Below are 17,605 nucleotides of genomic sequence, written 5' to 3'. Positions count from 1 at the left end.
TTAAAATAAAACCCTAAAAAAAGAATATGTTAATCTTATCTATCGTGCACGTTGGGCGGGCATTCAGGGTCCGACGTCGTCTTCAGCCACGCCTCCTCTTCCAGCGATGTTCTCGGGTCCAGTCTTCCTCCAGCGCTCGCGAACTGCCATTCATAAAAAAAAAACAAATGGCGTGGGTGCATGCGCAATAGCATGCTGCTGGTACTACTACTACTACTGCACATGCACCCGCGCCATTTTTTATCAATGGCAGTTCGTGAGCGCCGGAGGAAGACAGGACCCGAGGACATCGCTGGAAGCGGAGGCGTGGAGGAAGACGATGTCGGACCCTGAATGCCCGCCCACCGTGCACGATAGATAAGATTAACATATTCTTTTTTAGAGTTTGGTTTTAAAATGGGGGGGGGGGGGTAGTGTAACATAACTTTAGTGGTGCCTGAACAGCCTTATTCACGCATATGTGAATTGGGTCTTAGGCTATTGCTGGACAGCTCCTGCGGAGCCTGAAGAAGACACCCGCCCGATGTCGAAACGCGTAGCCATTTTAAACTGTTGTTCATGTCCTTAGAGCAATAAACGGAAACAATTCATCTTAACCATTCACATCCTGATTTTTATACTCAAGTCTATTTTGAATTTGCTGCCATTTGCCCTCTGTCCTTTCCCGGTTTTTCTATATATCCTTTCCAATTTGCCTCACCACCCACTGTGTGGGACGGTGTCCGGGTAAGAGCTGCAATTGGCCTGGAGGGCTCCTGACTGGAGTCTACTATTTCCACCAGATGGGCGCCAAATCACCATTTTTATATTTCTCTAATAACAGCATTGGATAGGGCGGCTTGAACACTTTCCAAATCAAAAACTGCCTGTGGCTCTATTGCTGAGATATGTGTTAGCCACCACTAAATTTGTGGTGGCCCATTGTGATTATTTTAAAAGAAGTCTGGCAGTAGGAAAAACAGTAAAAGTAATACCAGTACCTTGCAGAGCTGATTCTATACTTTGCAAGCTGCCATTCTACCGTATTTTCCGGACTATAAGCCGCACATAAAAACCTACGATTTCCTCAGAAATCGTAAGTGCGGCTTATAGTCCGGTGCGGCTTATATATGGATGGAAGCGGCGGCAAAGACTGCGTGCCGCTTCCATACATACATAAAAGGCACCGTAAGGCTGCATTCACACTACCGAACGCCGGCGTGTATCACAGCCGTACACGCCGGCGTTACAGCAGGGCTGCCGGACACTTCCTATTCATTTCTATGGGAGCAGGCATGCGAGCGCTCCCCATAGAAATGAATGGACAGACACTTCCCATTCATTTCTATGGGAGCCGGCATGCGAGCGCTCCCTATAGAAATGAATGGAAAAAAGCAGTCCATTCATTTCTATGGGGAGCGCTCGCATGTCGGCTCCCATAGAAATGAATAGGAAGTGTCCGGCAGCCCTGCTGTCACGCCGGCCTGAAACAGAACGTGAAACTTACCCAGCGGTGCAGGGAGGGCGAGCGGGCATTCAGGCCTCCTCTGCCTCCGATGTTCCGTCCTTCTCCTCCGGCGCTCGCTGATAATGGCCGGGGCGCATGCGCAATATCATAATGCTTCTACTGCGCATGTGCCCTGGCCATTATCAGCTTGCGAGTGCCGGAGGAGGACGGAACATCGGAGGAAGAGGAGGCCTGAATGCCCGCCCACCCTACACCGCTCGGTAAGTTTCACATTCTGTTTCAGGCTTTTATTTTAAAACGGGGGGGGGGGGGGGGGGGGGGGGGTAGTTTAACCTAACGTTTACGGTTGGGCTCTATCAGCATGATTTTGCTGATAGAGCCCCTCCTCGCCTGCCGAGCGCTTCCAATAGAAGCGGCTGGCACGCGGGGGGTTAAGCGGCCGCTGGCAAAGTCTGCCTGCCACCGCTTTCAATAAGATATAATGCGCACCGGACTGCGGCTTATAGTCCGGTGCGCCTTATATATGAACCGAGACGGACTATAAGGCGCTCATGGGCAATGCGGCTTATAGTCCAGTGCGCCTTATAGTCCGTAAAATACGGTATTTCATGAAAATCAGGATTTTATTTGTATGCAAATTAGCTGAAAAGGGGCTTTAGGGTATGGTCACACAGAGTTTTTTGCAGGTGGATTTTCACCTGCAAAAATGGATCCCATTGACTTCAATGGGAGCAGATCACATTTTTTCCCCTCTAGTTAGTAGTGAAAAAAAAAAAAAAGAAACACCATAACTTATCTTGCCGCGGATTCCACAGCTGAATCCGCCGCAGCGTCCAAGGCTTGAGACACGCTCCTGTTTAGGCCCATTCATTCGGGCTTAATCAAACACGCCAGCATCCTGTCGCCCTTGCGAACAGTTATCGGTACCATTATCATAGCTGTTCAGTGTCAGAAGGGCATTTCTGACAGTCTGAGAGGAACACCCCACCTGACAGTAGTATTCACAGCACTATACTGTCAGAGGGGGCATTCGTTACCACCCAGCGATGACAGGTTAAAAAGATTTTTTCCCAGTTTCATAAACTTCTAACATGTCCTATTTTGCAAGATGAAAAAGCCCATAACCTAAACCTGTGTTCAACAGCAACTACCTAGTTATCGGCACTGCTGTATTCTCTCTTGTAGCCTGAAAAAGGAAGGTTACTGCTAAAGCCAGTCATGGGCCTCAACGGTGACCTGTACATAAACAGCACATCACCGCACAGATTGCCCTCAGCAGGGTTCTTTTTTGCGTGTGTGTGCAAAACATGCTTGCACTAACAGCATTTTTTTTTTTTTAATGACCTGGAGCACCACTAAGATTTTGCTGTGTTTTTTCTGACCCAAAACTAGTAGTGACCATAAATGGACTGGTAAATAAAAAGGAAGCTCTTAGGGTGCATTCACACTGAGTATACGCTGACTGATTCTGAACGTTAAAGGGGCTCTATCACTGGGAAAAGTCATTTTTAACTAATCACATCTTTGCATAGCCTTTAGAAAGTCTATTCCACACCTACCTATAGTATGTAGATTGCCTCAGTGGTTTCTGAATAAATCCGTTTTTATTCATATGCTAATTAGACTGTTGCAGGATACATTGTGCACTCCTCTCCTGTTTTCTATGGGAGGCTGCTGCTGATGACTCAGCTTCCTATTTGACTCACACACACAGGAGATAATAGAAGAGAGGAGGCTGCTGGGAACTTCCTGAGCTGGCTGGAAGCTCATTAGCATATTAATAAAAACGGAGTTATTCAGAAACCACTGAGGCAATTTACATACTATAGGTAGGTGTGGAATAGACTTTCTAAAGCCTATGCAAGGATGTGTTTAGATAAAAATGACTTTTCCCAGTGATAGAGCCCCTTTAAAACACCATCAGAATGAGTGCGTACAAAGCAGATCCCATTTATTTCAATGGGAGCCGGCATACGTGCGCTCCCCCATTGAAATGAATGGGCTGCCTCCCCCCCCCCCTATTGGTTTCAATGTGATACGCACGTATCACATTGAAACCAATAGGAGGGGGGAGGGGGGGGGGAAGGCAGCCCATTCATTTCTATGGGGAGCGCACGTATGCCGGCTCCCACTGAAATGAATGGGATCTGCTTTGTACGCACTCATTCTGATGGTGTTTTAACGTTCAGAATCAGTCAGCATATACTCAGTGTGAACGCACCCTTAGGGTAAGTTCACACTACTGATACGCTGCCTGACGCTAGGTTCACACCTGCGTTCTGTGCTTTCCGTCTTCTGCATGCCAAATGCCAGAAGACAGAAAGCACAGACCGGGTCCGGCCGTGAGTGTTTTATGCTCTCCGCTGCGAAACCAGATTTTTTTAATCTGGACACAGAGTACTGCATGTCTGACTCTGTGTCCAGAATAAAAAAAAAACCCGGTTTTGCGGCAGAGAGCGCAAAACGCTCACCGTCGCACAGCTTTCTCACCCATTCAAATGAAGCCTTTTTGTCTTTTCCTGTGACTGCGTGTTTATATTTTATCCTGTGGACATGAAATAAAGCAAAGTTTTTTATTGGAGGAACTTTCGTTTCGTTGCTGGATGATTTCTCGTACTATTTCTGGATTTTACTCCCAGCCAAGGGAGACAGGCATCCGGGCAAGTCCAAGGATATGCATTTAAATCGGATGACATACACTTGGAGATTTCTGCAGGAGAGCTGAGTATAATCCTCCCCTTTTCCAGTTTGTGATGCATAGAGGAAAAACTGTGACAAAACTGGAAAGCTTCCAATGCTAGCTTAGAGTCAGGTGTCCGGAATCAATAGTTGGTCTAATAAATATACAGTATTACTGAACAAGAAGAACAGAGTAGACTAGGAGTGTCTGCATGCAAACATGTGAACCTGGCCTTATACTTCTACCTTCTGCTTACAATCCCCTCCTGGTTTAAAAAAAAAAAAACAAACACAAAGCAAAATTTGTACGTAAAAATCTGCCAGGCCCCACGTGGAGTAACACTGCAGCATGCGCACAGGGTCGTACAGTCGCAGCAAGGTGGTTGGGATTCTATGTCAAGTTCAGCTGCTCTTTGTAGACTTTAAGAGCCTGAAAAGAAAAAGCCATCATCATTTCATTAGAAATTATTTACAGCTTCCAGACTGATTTGTAAGGAGTTGCTGCATCTGAGTCAGTCAAGTGTAGATTTTCCTTTAATCTTGACTTTTCACAAGTTTGGACACATTTTGGGGTAGTCAAAGACAATGGTTTAAGAAGCATAGCTATGGGACTAGTTATAGTCTCCATATTACTCTGGTCTTTCCACGAGGGCCTAGAAGAAAGTCTCCCACGAGGAAGCCTTCTCAGCACGGAGCTACTTCACAAGTCACAACTGTACATGTGCTGCTTATGGTTGGACACAGCTCACTGTAGAGGGCCAAAAGCACTTCAACACGAGGGGTTATCGTCAGGGCACATGTAGGAAACGCACACCAGATTAAACCATCTTCATAGGATAGAAGAGTCTGACCACATGGAGTACTCTTGGGGCATCGTAGTGACCCCTGTAGAAGTAAATGGAGCAGTGGCCAAGCATGCACACCACCGCTTGTATCATAGAGAATTACTGCAGGCTCTCGGCAGTCACACAGGTGCTCTATGGTGGGTATTAAGCACACCTGAAAGCCACAAGTCAGCGCAGGCTCTATATAGCGCACGTGTGTAGAGAGCGCCAGCCTGGACTCGCATATGCTAAGGCGCAAGCAGACACTCTAGGACTCTGTAACACGGTAAGAGTGTAATACACATTTATAAACAACTACAACACGATTCCAAGCCACCCAATCCCCTCATGGCCGTCTGCAAGGTGGTGTAAGCGGTCGCCGACATGCCTGACCAGAGGGAACAATATGGGCAATTTACAGCAATACAGTAAGCGACACGGCGAGCTTTCAAGCAGACGGTAGCTCCGGCCATACATGTCCCTTTACCACTCAGATAAGAAGCCCGGAACGCGTAGCTGTATACAATAACACGAATAGTTTTACCTGTCCCTCAGAAACCAGCCAACATTCAGGCACTTAGAACCTTGTGAAGAGTGAAATCACCCCTAAAGCTACACTAGTGACCAACAAGCACTTCACAAACATCTACACAATCCCACGTGGGAATCCCCTACCGGGCGGCCATCTTGGCATCAGGGAGAACCGCATGGTAAATATACCCAAAATGGCTACGAAAAGTGTCGCGCTCGGCTCGTTCATTGGCTCTTGCGGGTCTCGTTACGTGATTGGTTGGAGGTGTGCGTTCCAAATCGGATATCTTGCTTCTCATTGGCCACACGTTCACTCAGGATCAGAAATACAGGGAGAGTGAGGGGCGGGGACTATCCCCTTTGTCATTTACGGATTGGCTACTGTTAAACACGTGACAAGTAGTCTTTATTAGCGCCTTCTCCAGATCCTCGCCACCAGTCGGTTTCCAGACTCAGACCCCTTGTGTCCTTCTGAGCAGCTCAGACACGTGACTTATCCATCGACGGGAACTACATATCGACAGCAGACATGGTGAAACTAGCTAAGGTAAATGCGTGTGCGAAGGGTGGTTTTATCTACATACATATACAGTTAATAATGATTATATTCGGATGTTTAGACAATAAATCACAGCTTAGATGTATGGAGCGAGCATAGGTAATCGCAGGGACGGATTGCACGGCTTTGAGGAGAATGCATTTGGTTGTGGCCTGCTCGCCTCGCAGCTGTATGGAGGGAAGCGTTGTAGTACGCATGCGTGTGTGAGTACCGCGCGCGAGCCACGGCCGGTGACGTCACTATGTTCCGGGACCCCTCACGGTCTAATAAGGGCGGTTTTATATCGGCGATTATTAAGTTTTGGTTATAGGTTTCGTCGTCCGATTAGGTTTTTTAAGGCCGGATTTGAGTGGGTGGGGGTTTCTTGGTAAGGTGTGCGAGGCTTTGACGGCGCCATTTTGTTTTCCCGCGAGTCGAACTTCTCGCGTGCGGTCCACGACGCATACTTCCGCTCCCAAGCTCTCCGTGCTTGCAGCACATGGCTATCGACCAGATCGGGAGTTCCACGTGGCCTCAGAGGTCGACACCCCACGTGTTGCCGGTGAGGCCGATCGTCTGCAGACGACACGTGACTGTAGCGAGGTGATCGGGGACACGCTAGTCACACATGTTCTCATGATGGCTGCTCCCCCATCTGGCACCAGCTTACCCAGCAGTGATCCACGGCTTTCTGTAACTTTTAGTAGTTTTGAGGCTTTTTTTTGTATTTTCAGGTTAATTGCATGTTTCATGAGGCTTTTTCTATTACAGGGAGCAAAGGCACAAGGCAAGCCTAAGAAGGCCCCTCCCCCCATGGAGGTAGAAGAAAGTGATGAAGAAATGGACGAAAGTGAAGAAGAGGTGGTAAGTTACATTTGTGTCATTTTAGCATGCGTTTCGGGCTCGTGTGTAATTGGGGGGACATGGCTTCAGATTTACTATTTCAGCTCCTTGCTGTCCTGTCGACTTTGAGTCGGTGGATCTCTTTAACTGCTCTAATAGCGGCACAGATGATGATTTTTTACGGGACTTAATACTGATTCATTTGATGACTTGTTCAACTGATGTGCTGACTGTTTGCCATTGTTCACTTTTATATATTCATTCACTTTTATATATTAAGACCTTTACTGAGGTTTTGTATCCATCAGAGGATGTCTCGGTCTTGGCAGATTTTACCAAATTTAGCTGGAGCTACCAGATAACTATCATTTGAATTGCTAGCTTTAATATTAAAGGGGTATGCGCATGTACATAAACATTTATACATTTGTAGATAATTAAAAGTTAAACATTATAGATAATGAAAAAATTTGCATAGTTTTAAAGATTTTCTCTAAATATCTTGTGGTCAGTCTTGTTTTCCACATTGGTTTGCCGTTGGATGCGACCATGAATGCAAAAATCAGTCGTGATGTTCTTATTGTGTCCCTGCCTGATGACCCATCTACAATGAGGACAACATGGCTCATGATAGAAAGTTTCTGCATTTGTGGTCGTATCCAATCTAGACAACAGTGTCAGCACTAAGATGGTTAGAGAAAATCTTTAAAACCCTGCACAATTTTTAACTACTTATATTTGCAAAAATGTTTTAACTTTTTATCTATAGATATGGTAGTGGGAATACTCCTTTAAGACATTGTACTTGCTATCTTTTAAAATAAAGGTTCCTGTGAAGACACCAGCTAAGAAGGCAAACACCCCAGCAAAGGCAACACCAGGAAAGAAAGCTGCCACTCCAGCCAAAACAGCAGTCACACCTGGAAAGAAGGGTGCTACTCCTGCAGGAGCCAAGAATGGTAAAAAGGCTAAGAAGGAAGAAAGTGAAGATGAAGAGGAGTTTGGTATGTATTTATCAAATCTACTGTAATTTACAGTTATAATCTTGTATAGTCGCAGCTATCTACTTCTTTACAGATGTAAAGCTAAATATAGCGAACAACTTAATCTTAAAGGAAAAGTCTAAGTGTTTTGGGTTGGGTTTTTTTCTTACAGAAGATGAAGAATCTGAGGAGGAAAAGCCAGTTGCCAAGAAGCCAGCTGCCAAAAAACCTGTAGCTAAAAAGGAGGAATCTGAAGAGGAGGAGGAAGATGAAGAGGATGATGGTATGTTGTGACTTACAAATGCACTAAAGCTTTGTTAAATGAAAAGGGCTTCTTGGTGGTTTCCGTTTGTGGATATGTAGCAAGGCAGTGTTGGTCATAAAGTTATTCTTGGAGAAATGTTATATTAAAAGTACACATCAAGGGGTGAAAATCAATTTAGCCAAAGCACAAATGATGAATATTTATGGGACTTAATACTGAAGAATCCATGATGTTGAATTCAACTGATGTGCTATTCAGTTAGTAACCAAAGGAATGCAGGAAGATCTCTTTATAATGTATCCCATAACTCCTGTTTTATAGTAAAGTGGCATCTATTCATGTTATACTGCAAGCTGTCACTTTTGCATAACTGATGTTGCATATTTTTAACACTTGTTATAGAAGAGTCTGAAGAGGAAAAGCCTGCTGCTAAGAAACCTGTTGCCAAGAAAACACCAGCAAAAAAGCCATCCAAGGAAGAATCTGAGGATGAAGGTGAGACCACTTAGGCTAAAATTTGTGATTATGACCCCAGTCTTGTGGCTTTTGAAAAGGTCACCACTGTGACTCCCTGCAATGGTCCCCTTATATACAAATAGGACATCACTGGTGATGTCAGACATGGGGGGGTAGACCTGTGTACAGAGACTAGAGGAGATTTCAGTTAAAACTCTTGGCAGTTTTCTAGTTGTAGAGTCTTGGTAAATCTTTTGGTCCAAGTTATCCCTGGCCCCTTTTAAGAACCATTAATGTAGTGCATCTATGGTGCAGAAGAGGCTGTCATGAAGGAAAAGACTAGCACTTGCTTAAAGAACGTGCCTCATGTATTTTCATTATATTTACACAATAGAGGAGATTTTGATAACTAAAGTTTTGATGACTTGTCCTTTTGACTTTCTAAACGAAGCACTGTGTCCATCCTGTGTCGCTCTGCCAAGTTTTCGTCCTCAGCCCCAAGAAACTGGACAGGGGACGGTTTCACGGCGGTCACCTTTAAAAACTCATTCAATTGAATGGGTTTTAAAGCTAACCACCAAGAAGCCGTCCCCTGTCCAGTTTCTGGGGGCTGAGGACGGAAACTCGGCAGAGCGACAAAGGCGCAAGTGTGAATGCCCTCTTAACTACTGTAGTTCAGTCTTATCAGATAGGACCACGCTACAACGAGGCAGTGACAATGATGGAGCATAAGGTCGTCTGGCAATTAAAATTAGATGTGCCCGATTGCACCTCAATTTTGTGCATTTTACAATAGGTTTGAGTTTTAACCAAAATAGGGAATTTTATCCTTCGTATTGTGACAATATTTAATTTTTAATGTAGATGAGGAAGAGGAGCCAATGGAAGTGGCAACTCCTGTAGCTAAAGGAAAGAAAGCTGCTACTCCTAAAAAGGAGGAATCTGAAGAGGAGGAGGAGGAAGATGATGATGATGAAGAGGAGGATGAGGATGAAGAGGACGACGAAGATGAGGAAGGTATGTACAGTATGACCTCTTCATTTTAAGGTCTGGTGGTTGTTTTTGTTTTTTTAATTTAATTGTTCTCTTCATTTAGAAGCTGTAGAGGAATCTGGAAAGCGCAAAAAAGAAATGCCGAAAAATAAAGCTGCTCCAGAAAAAAAGCAGAGAACCGAAGGATCTGAAGGTATCTATCTGGATTTTTCACTGCCACAGACTGGCATGTTGACTACAATAGCCATTTTTATATTAGGGGCAGAAAACTGACAAGTCATTGTTACTGGTGGCAGAGTATGTGAAGTAAACTCTGTGCTCCTTAAATTTATTGTCCATTTATGGCTGTGTATTCACCACAGTAGTGTGCCACATGGTGTTCATTTCATACTAGACCAGTCTTCATATACAGTATGCTATATATGATAGGCTTGCTGTCATGCCCTTGAGCAATGCCTCATTATGCCTGCAGCACACTTTACATTTATGTTTCCAGTTGTCTGCTCCCATCCGTTAGTAATGCTGTTCTGCCAGTAGTAACTATAAAATGCTAAACAGCTGAGAAGTCCAAATGACTTTAGAGATTGATATCAAGAACACACCTCTGTAGATCCATGCAGACAAGGAGCTAAAACAATCAATGAGCAGAGTTAGAAAAGCTGAAGTAGGTACAAGTACGAAGAAAGATGTCTTACATTGTAAGCTATAAAATTTGCATCTTCTGAACTGCTCAGCAGGAAGAACTGATGTGTTGTGAAGAGAATCATCCCCTTCCATCTGCATTAATCCCCTTTTTTTTCCCCTCCTTTCAAGCTTTTACAGTTTTTGTTGCCAACTTGAATGCTACCAAGGAATTTGATGAGCTAAAGGATGCTCTGAGGGAGTTTTTCACAAAGAGTCGTCTGCCTGTGCAGGATGTCCGTATTGGGGCTTCAAAGTAAGTTTGGGGTTGGGTTTTTTTTTTTTTTTTTTTTTTTTATTGTGGTTTCTGGTGTCTAATTGCAGCTCAATGATTTCTGCATCAGGTAACTTTTTTAAACACCACTTTTCTTTTTCTGTAGGAAATTTGGCTATGTGGAATTCACTTCTGCAGAAGAGGTTGAGAAAGCAATTAAACTGGCTGGAAAGAAGGTCCTTGGTTGTGAAATTAAAATAGAGAAGGCAAATACTCCTGCTGAAAAATCCAAAAATTTGGGACAGAAGAAAGGTATTAAATATAGAAGTCTATTGTTTCCTATTTGTGGAGTAGCTCTGTGGGTTCTTTACTCACAATTAGAGGAGTTACTGTGTTTGCAAAATTGATGTCCTGTCAGTAAACAAGAACAGCAGTTTTAGATCTACCCCATTCAACAACCATGCACATAAACAGTCTAAACTGTATGTCACTTCACCCAACTTCTATGTGCCATCTCTCAAGATCTGCACTCCCTACAGCAGTTACATTTTGAACTTGCAGTAGCTAAAGTGGGCGGTCCTTACTATGAAGCATGTGACTGGTTCATAGTGAAAACTACACTTCCCATGTGCACTTTGCACTGTGTGCTTCCGAACTGCTGCATTGGCCTTTCCTCCTAGTTCATGAATGATGTCTGCTATGTTGCTCTGGTCTTCTTATTAGCTATATGGAAGTCAGACAGTGAGCATGTTTTGTCATGTCCTTAGAGAAGGTGATATTTCATTGAGATTTGTTTTTATTTAAATTTTAACAGAAAGGGATGCACGCACTCTATTCGTGAAGAATTTGCCTTATAGCACAAGTGTTGAAGATTTACAAGAAGTCTTTGAAAATGCCAAAGAGGTTCGCCTTCTTACAGGAAAAGAAGGAAATAGTAAAGGGTGAGTTGATGTAGTTTTGGTGTGATTCTATTGGTGACTAAACTAGAAGATGCATGAAGATTGGCAATACTAAATCTTAGGAAGCAATGCTTGAATGACTTTCTAAAACATGCTGAAATTGTGATAGAAATCAGTTACTATTTGAAGAAGTATATATTTTATTTATTTTTTTAATCTCCTGTTAGTCCACTTGTAAGTAGATAGTGTGCAGGTACAAAACCCCATTTGAAACCTTGCTCTCTAGCGCTAGTCCAGGCACCACAGCCTCTTCAAACAACTGGCTGGGCTGTGGGTAGTCGGGTGCCCACCCATCTTATATTGTTGTCATCAATATTTTGAAACCAGAAAACCCTTTATGGCTCCAGCCACATGTGCCAATCCATTTATCAATACCTTGCAGTTGACTTGCCCACCCAAAAACTGGCTAGTTGAGCCGTTTGCTACATTTGTAGAGGCCAGGACCACTGCAGACTTTTTATCTACAGTATGGATGGATCCATTTATCAGTTATTGTAATTTAAAGTGGGCCAGGCACATTATTTTGCTGAGGCTAACCAACTGGTCAATTTCCATGTGCCTCCAACCTTCAAATGTGTTTCTGTGATTCTAACGAGGAGCTGTTAAATTTGTCAATAGGAGTGCTAATCCTGTGTTCTAATTTAGGGTTGCATATGTGGAATTCAACACTGAAGCAGATGCTGATCAAGCTATTCAAGATAAGCAAGGAACAGAAATTGAAGGCCGCTCTCTGTTTATAGATTATACTGGAGAGAAGAGTCAGAATGCTGGAGGCAGAAGATCTACAGGCGGATCAGCTGGAGGTTGGTGCTGACAAAGTTGCATAATCTAAACCAATAACACCAGAATTTACAAGTGATATAGTTCATAAAACTGCATACAATTCAAAAAAGAGAATCCATTATTGTTCTTAGGCCTGCGGGCTTAGACTGAAACCTAAGTGTTGGCTGGAAATGATGACTAATAAAGAATCTGAATTTTTATGTTGAAATACATACATTTAGATAGTCAAGTTCTGATCCAGCTAACTGGTTATACCTAAATTGATTTTCTGGGTAAAGAGAGCCTTTCACTGCCCCAACAATTCCTACTGTTTACATGACTTTATAGGTTCTCTCCCCCCAATGTTACTGTAACATTCTGCAGGTAGCATATTAGAGCATGAAGTGCTGAGCAGATTGATTACAGTAACATTTATCCACTAAACTATAACTTGTATCTTTGTTTTGTGCTCAGAAATTAAGTGAAAAGAACCATGAGTGATTGCCAGTTGTATTTGTATACTGGAAAGGCTGTCAGTCGCTGAGTAGGACCACTCCTTGATTTCACACAGCGATATGTGGATAAAATACAAGTTACATAGTTTTAGGGGGGAAATTATACATATTCTCCATATTCCAAAGTTCATTTTAGGACCCTAAAAGAAATCTGTCACTATTGTAAATAATGTGATGTTTTTATGTAATTTTTTATTAGGAGATTTCAAGGTACTTGTTATAAACAACTTGGCATACAGTGCTACAGAAGAGATTTTGCAGGAAGTTTTTGAGAAGGCAACTTCAATTAGAATACCACAAAATAATACAGGAAGACCCAAAGGGTGAGTATCTGAAACTGTAGAGAACTTGTTGCATAAGTGGTTCAGTCACAGTTAAAAATTAATATATATTTGATAAAGTTTGCTGTTCACACTTAGGTAAAAGTGTGTGGGACCGTTGCTAGTCTTAATGGATGGAACTTTCTTTTACATATAGGTTTGCTTTTGTGGAATTTTCGTCTGTAGAAGAAGCAAAGGAGGCCCTAGACACTCTTAACAACACAGAGATTGAGGGCAGGTCAATACGTATTGAGATCAGCCAAGGAGGTGGGCCTCAAGGTGGTGGAAGAGGTATGAAACTGTTCCTTCTCAATAACCATGGATATTTAGCTTTGTGTACCTGTACTGGAAATGATGATAACGTTTTCTGAATTTCTGATGAGAACATTTTTTCTCTAGATAGTCAAGTACTGATCCAGTTGTTCTTTCTATATGTCTTAGAGGTTTTCAAGGATAATTGTAAAACCTAGGGACGGGGCTCTAGGGTTGGGTAAAATGTAGTGATGTTTTCTCATGTTGGTGCTGCTGAAAGTGTCGGTACACAACATGTTGCTTCATTGGTGGACAAAGGCTCAGGTGTGCACTGCAGCCAAGCCAGTACAGGCCCTAGAGCATATGAGGCTTTATTTGTTTTTTACACTCGCCTCCTGGTTTTCTTTGCATTATCCTGAAAAACTCCTTTAATTATTGCAACAGGTTTGTTCTAATGCTCAAATACTAATTGTTTACTGATCTTGCTGATCTGTTTTAGGAGCAGCTCAATCAAAAACCCTCTTTGTCAAAGGTCTTTCTGAAGACACAACCGAGGAGACCTTGAAAGATGCATTTGATGGTTCTGTTAATGCAAGAATAGTAACAGATAGAGATACTGGTACATCAAAGGGGTAAGTGTTCTTATATACTAATCCTCAGATTGGTTTTGTTTTTAACAGCATAAGGATGACCTTCTCATTGAGCTCTGTCCAGCCAGTTTATTATGGTTGTTGATGGATTCGCACGAGAAGAATAATAAAAAAAAAAAATATGCACATATGTCATTTTAACTACCTCAAGTGAGGTTTGAATTGCTGTAGTGCAACATGTCGTCCATAAAAGGATTAAGGAATAAATCTTTGTCCTTGCTCATTTTGTTTAATCTACTTTGTTATATCGTTCCAGATTTGGCTTTGTAGATTTTTCTTCAACTGAAGATGCTAAAGCTGCCATGGAAGCAATGGAGGATGGTGAAATTGATGGAAGCAAAGTTACATTAGACTTCGCTAAGCCTAAAGGAGATGGCCAGCGTGGTGGCCGTGGAGGATTTGGAGGCAGAGGTGGTGGCCGTGGAGGATTTGGAGGCAGAGGTGGTGGCCGTGGAGGATTCGGAGGCAGAGGAGGTGGACGTGGATTTGGTGGTAGAGGTGGTGGACGTGGCGGTTTTGGAGGTAAAATTTTGACACTTTACAATATGTTTGCTAGTTGTAGTTTGGGAAAATTACTAAATATTTATTTTACATTCTTTAGGTAGAGGAGGTGGAGGATTTCGAGGAAAGAAGACAAAGTTTGATGAATGAATGGTTTGATTCTTCTGTCTCCAAGCCTCAAGCCATCTCCCTTAACTGAAAGGACTCTGAGGGTAGAAGGGGGGGGGCTACTTTTTCCCCTCCCTTACCACCCCAAATAAAACTGGCATTTGCAGAGCCTTCTATGTGGACATTCCAATGTGGAGACATACCTTTTCCTGTTGACACCTGGACATCGTCATTTCATGGAAGATGTGACTGTATCTTACAGACTTTTTTTTTTTTTTTTTTTTAAGAAGAGTGTGTGTGAGACCCCGTAATGAACTTGTCAAATTGTGTTTTACCTACTGTACATTTATATATTTTTTTTCCCTCCAAATCCTGTAGTATTGCTCAAAATGCAGAATGTTCTGGTTTGTGCTTCAGCAACTTGTCTTCAGATTAAAGGACCTCATCTGGTTATGTATTTTTATTAGTGTAGGTCTTTTTAAAATAATCTGCTTACAACAGTATATTTTGTAGCATTTTATCCTTTTTAGGTTAGTGCTGTTCTTTACGATATTAAATGGTCTACAAATTTAAGCCATCTGCTTAGAGAGCCACTCCAGTAGTCAATGAAGTGATTAATACAGCACTACATTGAAGTCTCAAGTCCCAAGATGCTTACTAAACCAGTAATGTCATGTTAGAGCAGAAACATGCATATGTAACGTGGGGATAATCTCCTTATTGATATGAAAATCTGTCTTCAATGGCATTGAGGGTGGGCACACGTTGGAACGTTCAGAGCACTTGGACCTATTTGTAGGTAAACCAGGCATTCCCTCCAGCATCTTTGCAGGTTGGTTTGCTTACCTGCTTTGCTAGGTATTTTAGAATCCCTCTGGACTGTTTGTAATTACTTACTTTCAATTGCCTGTGTTCTAAGAATGAACAAAGGTTTTTTGTAATAGATCGTTGCCACGCTGTAATAATCACTTATTCTTAGTGAATACATAATTTTTATTATTAGGACTGGCTTCACACTATTTCATAGCAAAATGTTTTGTTTGGTCATAAGATCAGACTGTAATCTGGTAGTAGTCAAGTTACCAAGTAAGGAAGTTCTGCTATTTTATTTCACTTGTGTTGAACTATATTTTAATGTTTTGGAAGGAGGTGTGTATAGCTGCTGTTGATTGTCGCAAATAATGTATTGGCGAAAAACTGACTTTTGCTGGGTTCACACCAGCGTTCGGCACTCCGTATTAGGTTTCTGTCTTCTGCCGGCAGAAGACAAAAACCTGTCAGGCAGAGTTCGGCCGTGAGCGTGTTGTGCCCTCCACGGTGAGACCAGTTTTTTTTAACCGGACACAGAGTACTGCATGTCCGACTGTCCAGTTTAAAAAAAAAAAAAACCCGGTTTCGCTGTGGAGGGCATAAAACGCTTACCGGCGCTCGCGGCCAGACACTTTTTCAAACCTATTCAAATGAATGGGTTTGAAAGATGCCTGCAGGTTTCCATCTCCTTCTCTGTTTCGGGCAGGAAACTGAGGCCTGGGCGCAGATGTGAACGAGCCCTTAGGCCTTATTCACATTTTTTTTGCATGATTATAGTTCTACTCTTCTAGTTTTCAGTTTAGAAACACTTCTTTAGAACACGTGAACAAGGCCTACACATGTATAAAACCATAACATTTACGCTACGTTCTCACTAGTGTTGGGGTTTCCATGCTTGGGGACCTGAAAACCGGAATCACGATCCACATAAAAAGCAGTTACCTGCATACCCCATAGACTATAATGTAGCCCACTAGACCGGCTTTTTTTTTTCTTTGCATTCAGAAATGGTTGTCAGTGAATATACTGACCACTGGTCTACAAAGCATGGAATAGGCTGAGGTTTAAAGGAAATGTCACCGAAATGCTTTAATTTTTTTTAACCGTAAGGCATATCACTATCAGCAGAGAAGCTTGGGCATACTTTTCTACAGAACATAGAATAAATTACAAACTGATGCTAGGTTCACGCCTGCGCCTTGGTTTCTGTTCTTTGGATCAACTTGGGGATAAGAACAACAGACACATAACCCCCTTATAAAAAGTGTTCCCCTGTGGACTCCATAGACCAGTGGTTCTTAACCTTGTTTGAGGTATCCAACCCACCAGGGTATCCAACCCACCAGTTTCATATGCACATTCACCAAACCCTTCTTTAGTGATAAATCAAATATGATTTTTTTTCCAAACTCAAGACATAGGTATAGGTTTTTTTTTTTTTACTTGTACACAAAATGAACCGTGCATAGAGGGCCTAGGGTTCGATTGAACCCTGGTTAAGAACCACTGCCGTAGATTCTACTGAGGTCTGCTGGTTTTCTACCTGAAAAATTCAGAGAATAGTCCGGCTTGCAGGACTTTTCATTCTTCATTTTTTAAGCAGGTTTGGGGACAGAAAACCCGAACAGAATACAGGTGCAGGTGTGAACCTAGACTGACAAAGTTTCACACAAGGTAATCTAGTTCATTATCGGGTTTTAAATAAAATTGGTGCTACATTCCTATTAAATGTATATTATATGTGTTCTGAAGCTTTGGTTACCAAACTATCAATTTTCTCTTTATTGTGTCTTGTGGCCTGCAGATTGGACTCAATGTACCACATAAAAGGAACTCCTTTCAGGGTGCATTCACATGGAGGTAAATGGTGCGGCAGCGTGGAATCATAGAGTTCTATGGGAAGGGTTTTTTCTGTGTAGAACCTGACGTGGATTTGCGCCAATATTTGTGACATTTACCTCCACGGGAATGCACCTTATAGGGAACGTCTCGCTATTCCTAGCACTTTGCTCCACTTATTCCAGCATGGTTGCCTTTTTTAATTTTTAATCTTTTCTCTCTTTGAACTCTTCATTGGATAGGAAGTGCTGATAGTTATGGTTTTGTCAGGTGGGCACAAGCAGGCAAGGGGCCTGATTCTGAACTCTGTCCACTGCTGACTTGCACACCCCTGCCTTCTCCTACCTGACAGCTTAATTAATGTATGAGATGCTAAGGGTAAGTTCATACACGTTTTTTTTGGTCAGGATTTTGAGGCCGTATCCACCTCAAAGA

At 42.6% G+C, this 17,605-nt stretch overlaps 1 protein-coding gene and 4 non-coding genes across 7 annotated transcripts; all 5 read left to right on the top strand.

Annotated features, from left to right (window-relative positions):
• The first annotated feature begins 5,876 nt into the window (after positions 1–5,876).
• Positions 5,877–14,978, top strand: NCL (nucleolin). Of its 3 annotated transcripts, none has more exons than XM_075268487.1 (16): positions 5,877–6,028; positions 6,791–6,883; positions 7,689–7,866; positions 8,021–8,128; positions 8,513–8,605; positions 9,431–9,583; positions 9,663–9,752; positions 10,373–10,496; positions 10,621–10,766; positions 11,269–11,395; positions 12,059–12,216; positions 12,890–13,013; positions 13,168–13,301; positions 13,762–13,894; positions 14,169–14,434; positions 14,514–14,978. In XM_075268487.1, the coding sequence occupies exons 1-16, from the start codon at positions 6,011–6,013 to the stop codon at positions 14,561–14,563; spliced, it is 1,995 nt and encodes a 664-aa protein (XP_075124588.1). In that variant the 5' UTR covers positions 5,877–6,010; the 3' UTR covers positions 14,564–14,978. The 3 variants fall into 3 exon arrangements, with proteins under 3 accessions (XP_075124588.1, XP_075124589.1, XP_075124587.1); XM_075268488.1 differs by having other exon boundaries at positions 8,018–8,128; positions 13,765–13,894; XM_075268486.1 differs by having other exon boundaries at positions 8,018–8,128.
• On the top strand, positions 7,023–7,089 carry LOC142198697 (small nucleolar RNA SNORD82). The gene has a single exon (XR_012715370.1). It is a non-coding gene; the product is annotated as a small nucleolar RNA SNORD82 (small nucleolar RNA).
• On the top strand, positions 8,293–8,361 carry LOC142198696 (small nucleolar RNA SNORD82). The gene has a single exon (XR_012715369.1). It is a non-coding gene; the product is annotated as a small nucleolar RNA SNORD82 (small nucleolar RNA).
• Positions 12,362–12,437, top strand: LOC142198700 (small nucleolar RNA SNORD20). Its single transcript, XR_012715373.1, has one exon. It is a non-coding gene; the product is annotated as a small nucleolar RNA SNORD20 (small nucleolar RNA).
• Positions 13,357–13,429, top strand: LOC142198699 (small nucleolar RNA SNORD20). The gene has a single exon (XR_012715372.1). It is a non-coding gene; the product is annotated as a small nucleolar RNA SNORD20 (small nucleolar RNA).
• Positions 14,979–17,605: the final 2,627 nt, after the last annotated feature.

This window comes from Leptodactylus fuscus, chromosome 3, assembly GCF_031893055.1.
Source record: "Leptodactylus fuscus isolate aLepFus1 chromosome 3, aLepFus1.hap2, whole genome shotgun sequence".
In the NCBI taxonomy this organism is placed as follows: domain Eukaryota; kingdom Metazoa; phylum Chordata; class Amphibia; order Anura; family Leptodactylidae; genus Leptodactylus; species Leptodactylus fuscus.
This window is presented reverse-complemented; position numbering and strand designations above follow the sequence as displayed.